We start from the raw sequence: 12625 nt of genomic DNA, 5'->3' as shown, positions 1-12625 counted from the left end.
ACCTAGTTCCCTTCCCCATGACCTGCTACCACAGACATCTACCCACACTCTTGTTTTGTTCCTGCAGATTTGACATTTAGCTGGGAGTTTTTATTGAGCACTGGTCACTGTGACCTTTGCCTAGGACAATGGTTTTCAATAAAGGGGGCGATTTTGCCCCCTGGGGCTCACTGCAATATCTGGAGACATTTTGGGTTGTCACAACTTAGGGTGGGGCTTGTAACCAGAATTTGGGAGAGGACAGGGAAGCTGCTGTACACCTGTGATAACAGGACAGCCTTCCCGTCCAACAGAGAATTATCCCACTCAAAATGTCAATAGTGGGGCTGCCGAGAAACTCTGGCCTAGAGCAAGGAGTGTAGGGTGGGGGATAATGAATAAGGGATATTCAGAGATATTTGGGATGCTTGGGAAGGTTCCCCCTCCACAGACACATATACACAGTTAGACCAACAGTGGTTCAGCCTTTAGTTAAGGGGAGTAATGTGATACTTTAATTCTCTGGTTTCTGTCCCTTAGTAGGTAATGACAACAAGTCCTGTCGCTCCACTGTGAGACTGTGAGACCTCCTTTCCACAGACAGTAGAAAGTCTTTGTCACATAATTACATCGCTGACACATGGGGTGTTGATCCACAGGGCTTTGCCATTTCCAGAGACCTGACACGTAGATTACCTTGCAATCCCTTTTACGCACCTGAGTGGCGGGTACTGCTAGAATTTGTCACCAAACCTCTCTGAGCCAGACAGTGAACTCAGACCTGAGCCGAGCCTGCCCCTCAGCTAGATGGTGGTGGGGGCCGCAGGCTGTCCTTCTTTAAGCCCATGCGTTGAGCCAGATGCTGCACAGAAATTGTCTGATTGTCTCGTTCAGGCTTTCAGTCCTCTTCTGGGCATGAATATGACTTTTTCCATTTTATAGATGAAGAAAATAAGTCATATGGAGGTGAATTAACTTATCCTCAAGATTTCTATCACTGAGATATCTTAGTAAACATAAACGTAAATCCTAGACGCAGCGTAAGGAGGAGAAAGTTTCCGGCACCATATCATAATGACTTGTGACGGTTCTTCATTCTAAAGTTACTATTCCCTCTCTAGATAAAGACCCAGAGCTGAGACACACATCTTCGTTTTAGCTAAAAATGGAATCCATAATTATACTGTTTATCTGCTTCATTTCCTTAATGAAGGGGACTGTGGAAGCCCATTTCTGCTTGATTATCACAAAGGTATCATTTTTGTGAAGTTGCACAAAGAGAATGGGGCTTGTTGGCACCCGGTGGTGAATGGGGGTGCATTCACAGAGACAAAAAAAGAGGAAGGCTTTTCAAATGGCAAATCTATTCATTCCCAATTGTCTGTGCATAATTACTGTGAACTCAAGTAAGTTATTCTTACCAGGAACATTTGTTGCTAAGGGAAAATTAAAGTTCTATTGTGTGAGCGCTCCACTGGGTGCTCTGCTGTGAGTAAGGGATAGGTCACAGTGACATCTCCAGTGTGGCTGTGTGAGAGGCAGGGCACTGCCGCTCTGCGATGGCGCGGAGTACAGGCATCCAGCGTGGGAGTGCCTGGCCTTGCATCTGGACTCCATCACTCGCTGCCGTGTGACTTTGGGCAACATCTTAATTTCTCTGAGTTTAGTTTTCTCATCTCCACAATGGGATAGTATCAGGGCCTTGATCATTATGTGGTGATGAAAATCCTGTCCCTGCAAAGGGCCTAACACTGTGTGAGACATGTAGTGAATTCTTAGTGAGTTCTGGTTGTGTAGATGATGGTTGGTATTGTTCTGCTTTTTAAGTGAATGGTGATTGTGATGAGACAGTCACTGCAAACTCAAGGCAGGCAGTGTCTGCTTTATGAGCCTCAGTTTTCGCTTCTAGAAAAAGAAGGGATTAGCCTCGCTGAGATCCATGATCCTTGTGTACCCACACCTTTGTAAGACGGTGAGTTTTGAATGCTAAGAGTTAAAATTCAGTCACCAATGGCTTCCTGGTGGCCTTGGTTATTGATTTGAAATTCCCTAGTTGAACAGTAGTGACTGACATATATATATGTGGTGTTTTCCATAGCACTCTAGACAAAGAAAAGTCTTCGTGTGAAGCCATGTTATTTAGATGAAATGGGGCCACGGTTTTATGATAATTCATGTGTTTCCCAAAAGTACATCAAGCAACTTCCACCCAGTCGATAGTCATGCTATACATAGACGCAAGAGTTTATCGCTACATCAGCGTGGGGTACCCTACAATTGTCAAAGGAAAAAGCATTTCGTCTCCAGAAAGGACCAGGGCCAAATGAGTCTCACCATTGAGAGTGTTGGACTCACTCCATTGAAACTGGGCCCAGACAATTGGAATTAGAGATAGTGCAATTATCAGACTTATTTAAATCCCACGTGCTGCCTATTTTAGTCTGACCCTAAGACCTTTCTTATATTTTTTTCATTGGCCAAACTTCACAGAGCAGTTAAATATATACATGCTGGAGCCAGACAGCTCAAGGTCAAATTTTGGCTCTGCCCTGTACTTAATGAATGAATTTGGGCAATTTACCCCAGTCCTCTCTCCTCCATTCACCTTCCACAGAAAAGATATAACAATTGTTCGTACTTCATAGTTTATTTTTAAATTTTGTCATGTTTTCCTGTGAAATGAATTGGTATATATAAAGCAGAACAACATCTGGCACATAGAAATTTCTTCCTAAGTTAGCTGTTGCCATTGTTAGGTTTTTATATGTCATTGCACGTTTGTGTCATATCGACTTATAATCTGGGCTATTGTACACATCAGCTTTATTTCATTTTAATGGACCCACTTTTTGGAATTCTAATAATTTAACTATAAAAATGAAGCTCCTTAAATTGAAACTCAGAGTCACTTGCTGTACAGAAAAATCAACTATAAAAATAAGAACCATGGAAATCAGAAGTGTTACCAAATTGTAGCCAGATTCTATGAGCTTTATGTTTGGCCTCCCCAGATTAAAAGGAGGGCAAAGTAAATGAAAGAAATAAGTGAAAATGAAAGAAAGATGGTAAAATCCTCCTAGTATCAAACAAAGATGTCCTCCTTACAAAACAGGCCCTGAAAAAGAATTGGGAAGAGAGTGGTGTGCTCACAAGTGCTTCTCTGTGTTTTTACTGTCCAGCTTGGAGCATCAAAAATCACCTCACCTTCCACCTGAACAGCAAGCAATTTGTCTTAAGGGACTGATATTCTGACATTTTCCTCATCCATTTCATTTTCTTGAAAAATACCATTGAAGAGAATCATTCCTGTATTCAGCAGCCATGAGCTAGCACCAACTGGGCACAGGAGGCCAGTGTCAGAGGCCCAGGCCAGTGTTGGTAGAATAATCAGTACCAGCACCTTGCAGCCAGTGGAATCAGAAGGCAGCCATCTGCTTGCCTTTCCTACAAAAAAGCAATGACTAAAAAAGGTTGGCGGTCCAAGGACTCAGTGAAATGAGCAAATGACATGAGTGCAGCAGTCATGGTGGTAAGAACAGACCCTCAGATGGCATTCACAATGTGCCAGCTACTTTCCATGTAATTTATTTGATTCCTAAGCATGTGAGCTTGGTACTGTTATTTCCCTTTGCAGATGAGAACACTAAGCTGTGGAGAAGTTAAAGACTCACCTGACATCACACCTCTAGCAGGATTCACCCCTAGAATTTGTGGTCCTCGCTACTACACAACTAGCCAGCCCTGGCACATGGGGGTAACATTCCCTAAGGACTAGCATTTCCTGAAGGCTGTGTGTGCACTTGTGTGTACATATGAGGGAAAGCGTGTGTGTACTTCACACTGCTATGAGCTGCACAGCCTTTAGTTTATTTATTTCTCAGAACAATCCTTTGGGGTTACTACAGGCATCTACCTTTACCTGTGAGACTGAATATCTAGTTCCTGATAATCATATATTCTGACTAAAAGAGCTGCTGAAGAGTTACTGTCTTTCTTTTTTTTTTTTATTGAATGGTAACTATGTACATTAATGCACTTCTGGGGTACAGTGTGGGGTTTTTGAAGAGTCTACTTTCTTTTGTTTCAAATAAGGAAAATGGCAGTGTATTATGCTGCAGATTCCCAGCCAATTTCCCCAAATTTTAAAGCTCAGTAAAATACGTATATATAAGAAAAAAAATCACATTAGGGGTATAAATGCTTAGAATGGTTTCCTGATCACTGTATAAGTATTTGGTTGTTGCCAAACAGTTGTTTTGCACACGCAGTGGCACTGATGACTCACTTAGTGCCAGCAGCAGCCCGCACAATCAGTCTCTAAAACATCTACCCATGGTTCTGACATCAAACCAGTTGTATTGGGAATTTAATTTCAGACTTCATCCACACATCATTGTGTTAAAATCTTGTTGCCTTTGGGGATTGTAAATAATTATGTGTATTTTTCTATATAAAAACACCAAACAAAACCTTTTTACAAAGATTGGGTTGTTGGAAACCAGTAAGCATTCCATGAGTACATCTCCCATGAAGAGCACCCCCATCTTACAGATGAGAATACTGAGGATTAACTAGAGGAAACAGAGCAGGGATTCATACTCCAAACTTCTCTTATTGCAGAGGCTTCACTCTTAACTGCTATAGTATTGTCATTTTAATGTCATAATGGCTTCATTAGAATACTAAGGTTGTTTCTGTCACTGTTGCTGCTATTATTATTTTTATCATTATTATCTGACATTTACTTACCATTCATTATGTCCCAGATACTGTACTAGGCATTCAACATATATTGTTTCATTTACTTCTCACATCAACCTCCAATAGGGCTTTATTATCCCCAATTTACAAATAAGAAAACTGAGACTTAGGTTTTGGATCTCGTCCACTGGACACAACTTGTTTAAATAATTTAATCAGCACTGAGCCTTTACCGAGTTCCTACTATGTGCTCATCCACATACCAGGGTTATTTCGTGCTTTAAAATTGACATGGTATATTATTGAACAAGGAACTTCATAATAGTAGGATTTGGTTCATGGCTGTGCTTCAAAGACATTACGTATTTTACTATTTCATATTTCAATTTTCTTTCTATAATAAAACCATGCAATTGTATCATGACCTTTGTCTCACCCTAAATAATATGGTATAACTTATATTTTATACATTTATTCAGATATACATATGTGTTGTTGCTAAGTTTGAGCAAGTCTGAGGTCAGAGGACCCAGTGATTGATGTTGTCCCAGAAAGTAGAATTCTTGTGATGCGTAAATGATAGCTGATCAAGCCAACACAACTGCTTGAGGAATTATAGCTTATAGGGTTGCTTGGCAGATGAAATCACTTGACTAATTAGAAAATAATGCATGATGCTGTGCCTAGAAAAATCACAGAGCAGCAGGAGCGGGACTGCACTCTGAGTTGCTGTGTGCTGCCAGTCACAATATTGAGCCTGTGCCTTGTTTTCTTGGTCTTCTCCCCCCTTATTCCTACAGCCCAGAAATTGAAACAGACCCTGGAGCCTTGTGATACTGAATATCCGGCATTTGTCTCTGAGCGCACCATCAAGGAGACCACGGGGAACATTGCTTGTGAAGACTGCTCCAAGTAAGCCAGCCCTGCTCAATCCCCTCCCCTCCACCTTTCTGCAGCGTACAGAACTTTCCCAGATGGATCAGTGCGATGACATGATAATATACATGCAATTACACTGACAGGCAGAGGGACAGACATGGCTGCCCTCTTGCATAAGGAAGTACTTCTATCAGCTTGTAAGAAATATCACTTGGTTTTGCCAGGTCATTGGGATGCATTCAGAATGCACAAAAATAGCAGACTTTTAGTCCAATTTCTTGATGTTTTGATAAAGTCCTAATTGGTGTTTTTCCAGTTGATAGTTGGCAATGTCAACTAGTTACTTTAGGAATATTCTTAGCTATCATTTTTGAAGGCACCAAGCCTTCACGATCCACCCACAACCGATGTACTGGGGATGGTGTCTCGGTGGTTTAACATGCGTTTCCTGTGGTTACACATGAGGCTGAGCCTCTGGTGTTATTGGCCATTTGGGGTTTGTGACCTCTGTATTCCAATTGGAAGTTCCCTATCCAGTGGCTGGATCTATTCTATTGATTCATGTGTTTATTCTATTTCTTATGCAGTTTCTTTACAATTGTATGCATTATGTTATGGGTCTTCCTATTCCAGGCTGGTCTTGAACTCCTGAGCTCAAGCAGTCCTCCCTCCTCAGCCTTCTGTGTAGCTAGGACTACAGGTGCAGGACACACAATTTTCTTTCATTTTTATTTTAATACAGTCTAATTTATAGTTTTATTATCTGTGCATGCTATGCTTTGCTTAAAAAATTTTCTTCTGCCCTAAGATTATCATAATATTCTCTTTTTTTATTCTGAATACTTCAATGTGTTGCCTTTATGTTAAAAAAATTTAATCCCTCTGGACTTTGTGTATGTGGCATGAGCTGGGGTTCTACTTTGGTCCTTTTCCATATAATTGGCCAGCGAACTCACACTTTTTATTGGAGAATATTCATTTTCACAACAGTTTATCACACCCATGTCATGGGCTTAAGTTCCCATCTATCTGCTGTTCTGTTTCCACTAATTATTAATTATGGATCATTAATACCTACATCAATACCATGTCTCTTTAATTATTATAGCTTTATAATATGGGTTGGCATTTAGGAGAACAAGTATCTTTTCCTTATGCTCCTTCTGAGTTGTCTTCATTATCCTTGACTTTTTGCTCTTTCATCTTAATTTTGGAATCAATTTGTTCAGTTCTGTGGATTTTGATTGGGGTTTTTTTTGGCTTAGACTAGGTTAGAACCCACCACTTCCAGCATATGGGGCCAGCGCCCTACTCCTTGAGCCACAGGCACTGCCTGATTCTAATAGGGTTTTGATTAAAGTTGCTGTAAGTTATAGGTTAATTTGAAGATAATACCTATTGTTTATAATAAACTCATTCATAAACTGAGTGTATCTTCATTTAATGTCTTTTGATATCCTTTTAATACTGTTTTGTAACTTTATTTATAATATAGTTGTATCTAGACAGTCTATAGGCTTTTCTATCATAAATACTATATATTTAAAACCACTTTCCCAATTTGCGATGACTAGCACATGAGAGCCTCACTGATTTCTCGTGTTGTGTATTATGTCCAACAAATTGCCATTGCTCTTTTAGATTTAATGGCTTGTATATAGATACTCTTGGAATTTTTGCACTAATAGTAATATCATTTGTGAATATTTTCCTTATCTCCGTCCTTAACTATAGTTTTTTTCTCTTATTGCACTAGACTAGAACTATATACATGGTTGCATAGAAGCAATGAGATTAGGCAACCACGTCTCATTCCTGATTTAAAGGACGTACTCCTAATAATTACATGTTAAACATGATGCTGGCTAAAGGGTATTTTCTATTGCAGTAAAATATAAAGAATATAAAACTTACCATTTTAAAACATATAATTTAAGTGCATTAAGAACATTCACAGCGCTGTGCAACCATCACTATTTCCAGAATTGCTGTAAGTTTTTGGAATTTAACCATCTGTTAGATTTTCAAAAACTTGTACAGGAGTTTTCATTGCTATTTTTATTGCTTGAAACCTATATGGATGTTGAATTTTATTAAAAAATTTTTTCTACATCCATTACTAAAATAATTTGTTAATGAGATACGACATATAATTTTTAATTTTAATTATAAAAATATACACTATCAGTATCTTTCATAGTAAATAGGTTTTAGATGTGCAAACATATTTGCTTTTCTAGGGGAAGCTTTATTGTGGAGAAAGTGTAAAAACATACTAAACACATTGCTGAATTTATTTTTCTCATACTGTACTATGAATTTTCTTCTATCTGTCCTCGAAAAAGAGAGTGGCTGTTTTTCCTTTCTTGTACTGTCATTTGGCTTTGCTAATAAGGTCCCTTTTTTGTCACAAAATAACTTGAAAATGTCTCTCCCTAACGTTTATTCCATTTCATAGAAGATAGAATAATGGTATCTGGTTCTCATAGGTTTGGTAAAACCCATAAAAGTTATTAGCGACTAATGAGATTTGTGTGTGTGTGTAAATTTACAACTACTAAATTAGTTTCTTTTGTGGCTATCTCTGGATTTTCTGCTTCTTTTTGAAGTAATTTTGGGGAGCTTATTTCTGAGAGAATTGACTACATCATCTTGCTTTTCAAGTTTATTGCATATATTTATTAATAGTATTCTCTTTTGATTAAAAAGGCTATCATATTTGTGATATTTTGTCCCTTTTAAATGTTCTTAGTTGATTTTCTCTCCGTCTCCCTCACTCTCTCCTTCCTCATTCTGCCAGAGATATGTTTGTTTTGTCTTTCCTCTATGTTTTGGGGGTTTACTCTGTTTTTTATTTTCTAACATTTTATGCTTGGTGCTCAGCTATTCAGCTTTATTTTCTATCTACAGGTATAGATATTTGCATGCAGGTAAGTTTCTCTCTGTATTCCAGTGCATCTCTATAAATTTAAAGTGTAGGGCTTTCTTTGTTATTCAGGTCTAACAATTTTCTAATGTTTATCATTTTTTATCTATAAATTCTTTGTACTTTAAAATTTCCTGGTATATGTCGATAAGTCCAGTCTTATTATTCATGTCTGATAAATGGCCTTGTGGTCTGTATAACACATCTTGTTAAGTATATGTGGAAACTTTGTCTTCTATCTAGTTAAGTTTATGTGGAAACTTTGTCTTCTATCTAGTACTTGTCTCTGTATTTTAGAGTCAAGTTACGTTCTGTCATAGCTGAGTATAGGGATCAATATATATCCAGTATTGGACCCAGTGTGTTAATTGTGTTTCAAACCTTCCCTTTTTGTTCATTCTATTTTAGATGTCAATCAATCTCTCAAGAGGATTATAGAGTTTTCAACTCCTCCATACCATGCAATTCATCTTGCTTTCTACATTTTGAAGTTCTATTACTATGGGCGTTCCGATTCAAGACTATCATGGCTTCCTAATAAATCCTTCCTTTTATCACTGTGTAACAACCCTTCTTCCTGCATGAAAGTGCTTTATGCCCTAATATCTATTTGGTTTGCTAATAGCAAAGGTACATTAGCTCTTTGGGGGGTAATATTTCCGAGGCATATTTCCTCCTTCCATTTTCAACCTTTTTTTTTTTTTTTTTTTTTTTATTTTGTTCTAGGATTTTGTTTTAGGAATAGAATATAGCTGGATTTGACATTGTATTCATCTTTTATCCGGTAGGTTTAATCTTTTAAAATTTACTGTGCTTACTGACAAGTCTGGATTCTTTCTGCCATCATTCTATAGGCTTTGTACTTCCCGTATTTTTTCTTTGCTTCTTAGTCTTCTGTTGGATTGAATTTACTCTAATCCCTTTTCTCTTACTAGTATGTAACGTATACATTCTATTCTTTTAGTAGTTTCTTTTAGTCTTCTTAACATATTTCAATTGGTGAGGAACTCCTCCTTCCTCCGGAAAAAATGAAAGCTTCAGACTCTTTAATGCGGATTACTTCCCGTCTCTATGATACAGTATTTTCTGACAGTATAGTTCTGGGTTTTTAACTCACTCAATTCTCATTGTGTTACTGCCTACATAATTAGCTATTTTGTTTACCAGTGTTCTCTTTGTGGATTTTTTTTTTTAAAGAAACCATTACTTTTTTTTTTTCTTATCAGTATTTTAGAAGTTTTTTTAAGAATGATCTGGGAGGGATAGATTCTCTCATTCTTTGCTTTATTTAACTTGATATTACTCTGTGGTGCTAACTCCATCACATATAAATTGAAATGTTTGAAGATACTCTTCCATTATTTTCTGACGTTTAGCTATGCCCCTGTGCAAGGAGCCTGGCATTTTCCCCTGCTTTGACGGCTTTTACATTGTTCCTTCTCTTTGGAATGTTCTGAAATTTTACTCAAGTGATTCTAATTTCTATTTGTTTATATTCTTTTTTCTTAATAATTTTCTTAAACCCATATTACAGTTCACTAACCTTTTTTGATAATGTCTAGTTTGTTGCTTTGACAATACATGGAGTTTTTAATGTAGATGATTTTCTAGAAGTTTCTTTTGCTTTTTTAAAAAATACATTTTCCTTTTCTATGCAGTCTTATTCTGAGGTTCTCTGTACTGAATTAAAAAATTATTTTAAAAGTGTTCCAGTAGTATCAGTTTGGTGGCATCATTATTTGTAATCTATCTGCTTTCTTTCCCAAACGATTATCTGCTCATATATTCTGTCATTTTCAACTGTAAACTGATCTTTCCTGTGAAGTATTTCTCTGGGAACAGAATGGAGTTTGAGTTTCTCTTCATAACACATTTGCATTTCGGCTTCTATCACATATTCTATTAGTATTGACTGCCTGGGAATAATTATATAATTTTTTATATTTGGGAATTTCTGCACCATATAATTACAGTAAATATTTTTCCTCAGTGGCATGTAGTTTAGGCTTGATGTTTGATTTCTCATAGGCAATACTGTTTTTCCTGTACAGAGCTGCTTTGGAGAATACTAGATTATCAGTTTTTTATATTTAGCAGTAAATTTAAGAGTGAGCTTTTAGTATTTTACAAGATCTTGTATATATTTAAATGTGTTTGTGTTATTTTACTATTTCGTCTAGTGTATCTGAGTGTGTGAAGCAAGATTGCTTCCACATTGGCCCAGTCTACCATCTTAGGACTTAGAGCCACCACCCCCTCCCCCAGGATAGAGCAGGAACCGTGGAAGCATAGAGTTCAGAGGGGAGTCCTACCTCCATGCTCCTGCTCTCACCTTGGGCAAAAACTTAACTCTTTAAAGCTCAGCTCGTCCCTGGGTAATCTGAGGGATAGTAAAAGGTAGCAGAGCAGGGGCTGGTTGTTGTGAATTTAGGGTAATGCCTAGAACAGAGTAAACACTCAGTAGCTGACCACATTTAATACACGCGTAACACTGTGGATTGCGGGTTGGCGTGCCTCCCAAGTGCGTATGTTAGACCCTAACTCCTGATGTCAGTCTCTGCCCTCATGAAAAGGAGGCTTGAGGGAGCCTGTTTGCCCCTTCTACCATGTGAGGACACAGCTGGAAGGTTCCATCTGTGAAGCACAAAATGAGCCCTCGCCAGACACTGAATCCGTGGGGCCTCAATTTTAGAATTCCTAGCCTGCTAAACCATGAGCAACAAACACATTCCTATTATTTAAAAATTACCCAGGCTAATGTGTTTTGTTATAGCAGCCTGAATGGACTGGAACCCGTAACATTGTGTGTGTGTGTGTGTGTGTGTGTGTGTACCCATGTGTATATTAACCCATCAGTCACTCAGTTAATGAGGATATTGCTTTTCATAGTCTTATGTTACTGTGCTACTGGAGAATTCCCATAAATAAAAGTATAACAAATCTATATCTCAGATAAGCACAGGTCATGTATGATTAAAGGTAGTTGATAATTCATGGTTCTGTGGTTTCAGGATTGAGAACTTTTTTGACCAATGGATACTGTACCCCCAAACATTGTAACTACAAACTCTACGAGGTGGTTGGTATCTCTTAGTTGAGTGATAAGCAGTTATATGTAGAGTAACCTGGGGTTTTTATTTCTATTTTAAGTGAGAAAACAAATGGTGTTAAGACAGGGGATAACCCATATTTTTCTTTATTAGAAACCAAATATATGAATGTAGTTTGATTAAAGTAAGTGGCTTAAAGATTTTAAACTGAAGAAGTCTTTCATTCAATAGCAGTAGAAAGTCATGGCATTCCGGCTCCAGTCTAGAAACTGCCCGGGTACGCTGGGAAATACAAAGGTGGGTAAGATAGAAAGTTGAAGCTGATGGGATTTACACCAGCCTCGATGAGTCTGTCTCCGATCTTGAATTCCGTGCTGGGTTGAAGACTCACAGGAGATTGAGAAGTTGAGGAAGGCCTTGCACAGTTTGCTGGCAGTCGTGAAAAGACACTACAGGCTTTTCAAAGCTTTATTCCACGACCACCACTCAGCAGCTCAGGCACTCACTGCAGAGGTAAAATAGGAAAGACCCAGGTCTAGATAGGGTGGGTGGGGCGAGAGAGAAATGTGCTTTTTCTTTTCTTTTCTTAGTAAATTTTTGATTGATGTATAATGTGTATAGAAAAGTGTTTGAATTGCAAGTCTGCACAGCGTGGTTAATTTCCACGAAGTGAACACTCCTATCTAACCAGCACTCTAGGTAAGAAGTGAAGTAACATTGCAAGCTCCACAGGAGCCCCTCATACCTTGCCCCTTCTCTGTACAACGGGCACTTAGCAGAAGATTTCTGACATATCTTGATTTCTAACACCATAGATCTTGCCTGTTTCAAATCACTAATTTGTAAGGTGGCAATTTAGTTAATAAGATGTGAGGGCTGATGTATGAAGTGACCTCGAAGAAGGTCTCTAAGGAATTAGCTCAGAAAACAAAATAGGGCCTAAGGAAAAAAATTTAAATATAGCTCAGGACTTAAGTAAACATTTTTTGATCATCTGGGCTATACTTGAGGAAAAAGGACTTAAGTAAACATTATTTGGTCACTGGGCTGCATCCAAGGAGACAGCCGTGAATGAGACACATGGGATTCC

The 12625-nt window shown here is 38.2% G+C and overlaps 1 protein-coding gene across 1 annotated transcript in view; it reads left to right on the top strand.

The window, feature by feature from the left end:
- CACNA2D3 (calcium voltage-gated channel auxiliary subunit alpha2delta 3) overlaps nucleotides 1-12625 on the top strand; it is an 876027-nt gene that overhangs the window by 820770 nt on the left and 42632 nt on the right. Inside the window, exon 34 of the mRNA XM_003781696.2 lies at nucleotides 5481-5592. Coding sequence (XP_003781744.2) covers nucleotides 5481-5592 — 112 coding nt within the window. The remainder of the gene's footprint in view (nucleotides 1-5480; nucleotides 5593-12625) is intronic.

This window comes from Otolemur garnettii, unplaced genomic scaffold, assembly GCF_000181295.1.
Source record: "Otolemur garnettii isolate 467f Iridium unplaced genomic scaffold, OtoGar3 scaffold00002, whole genome shotgun sequence".
NCBI lineage: Eukaryota > Metazoa > Chordata > Mammalia > Primates > Galagidae > Otolemur > Otolemur garnettii.
The sequence above is the reverse complement of the archived record's forward strand: the minus strand, read 5'-3'. Positions and strand labels throughout refer to the sequence as shown.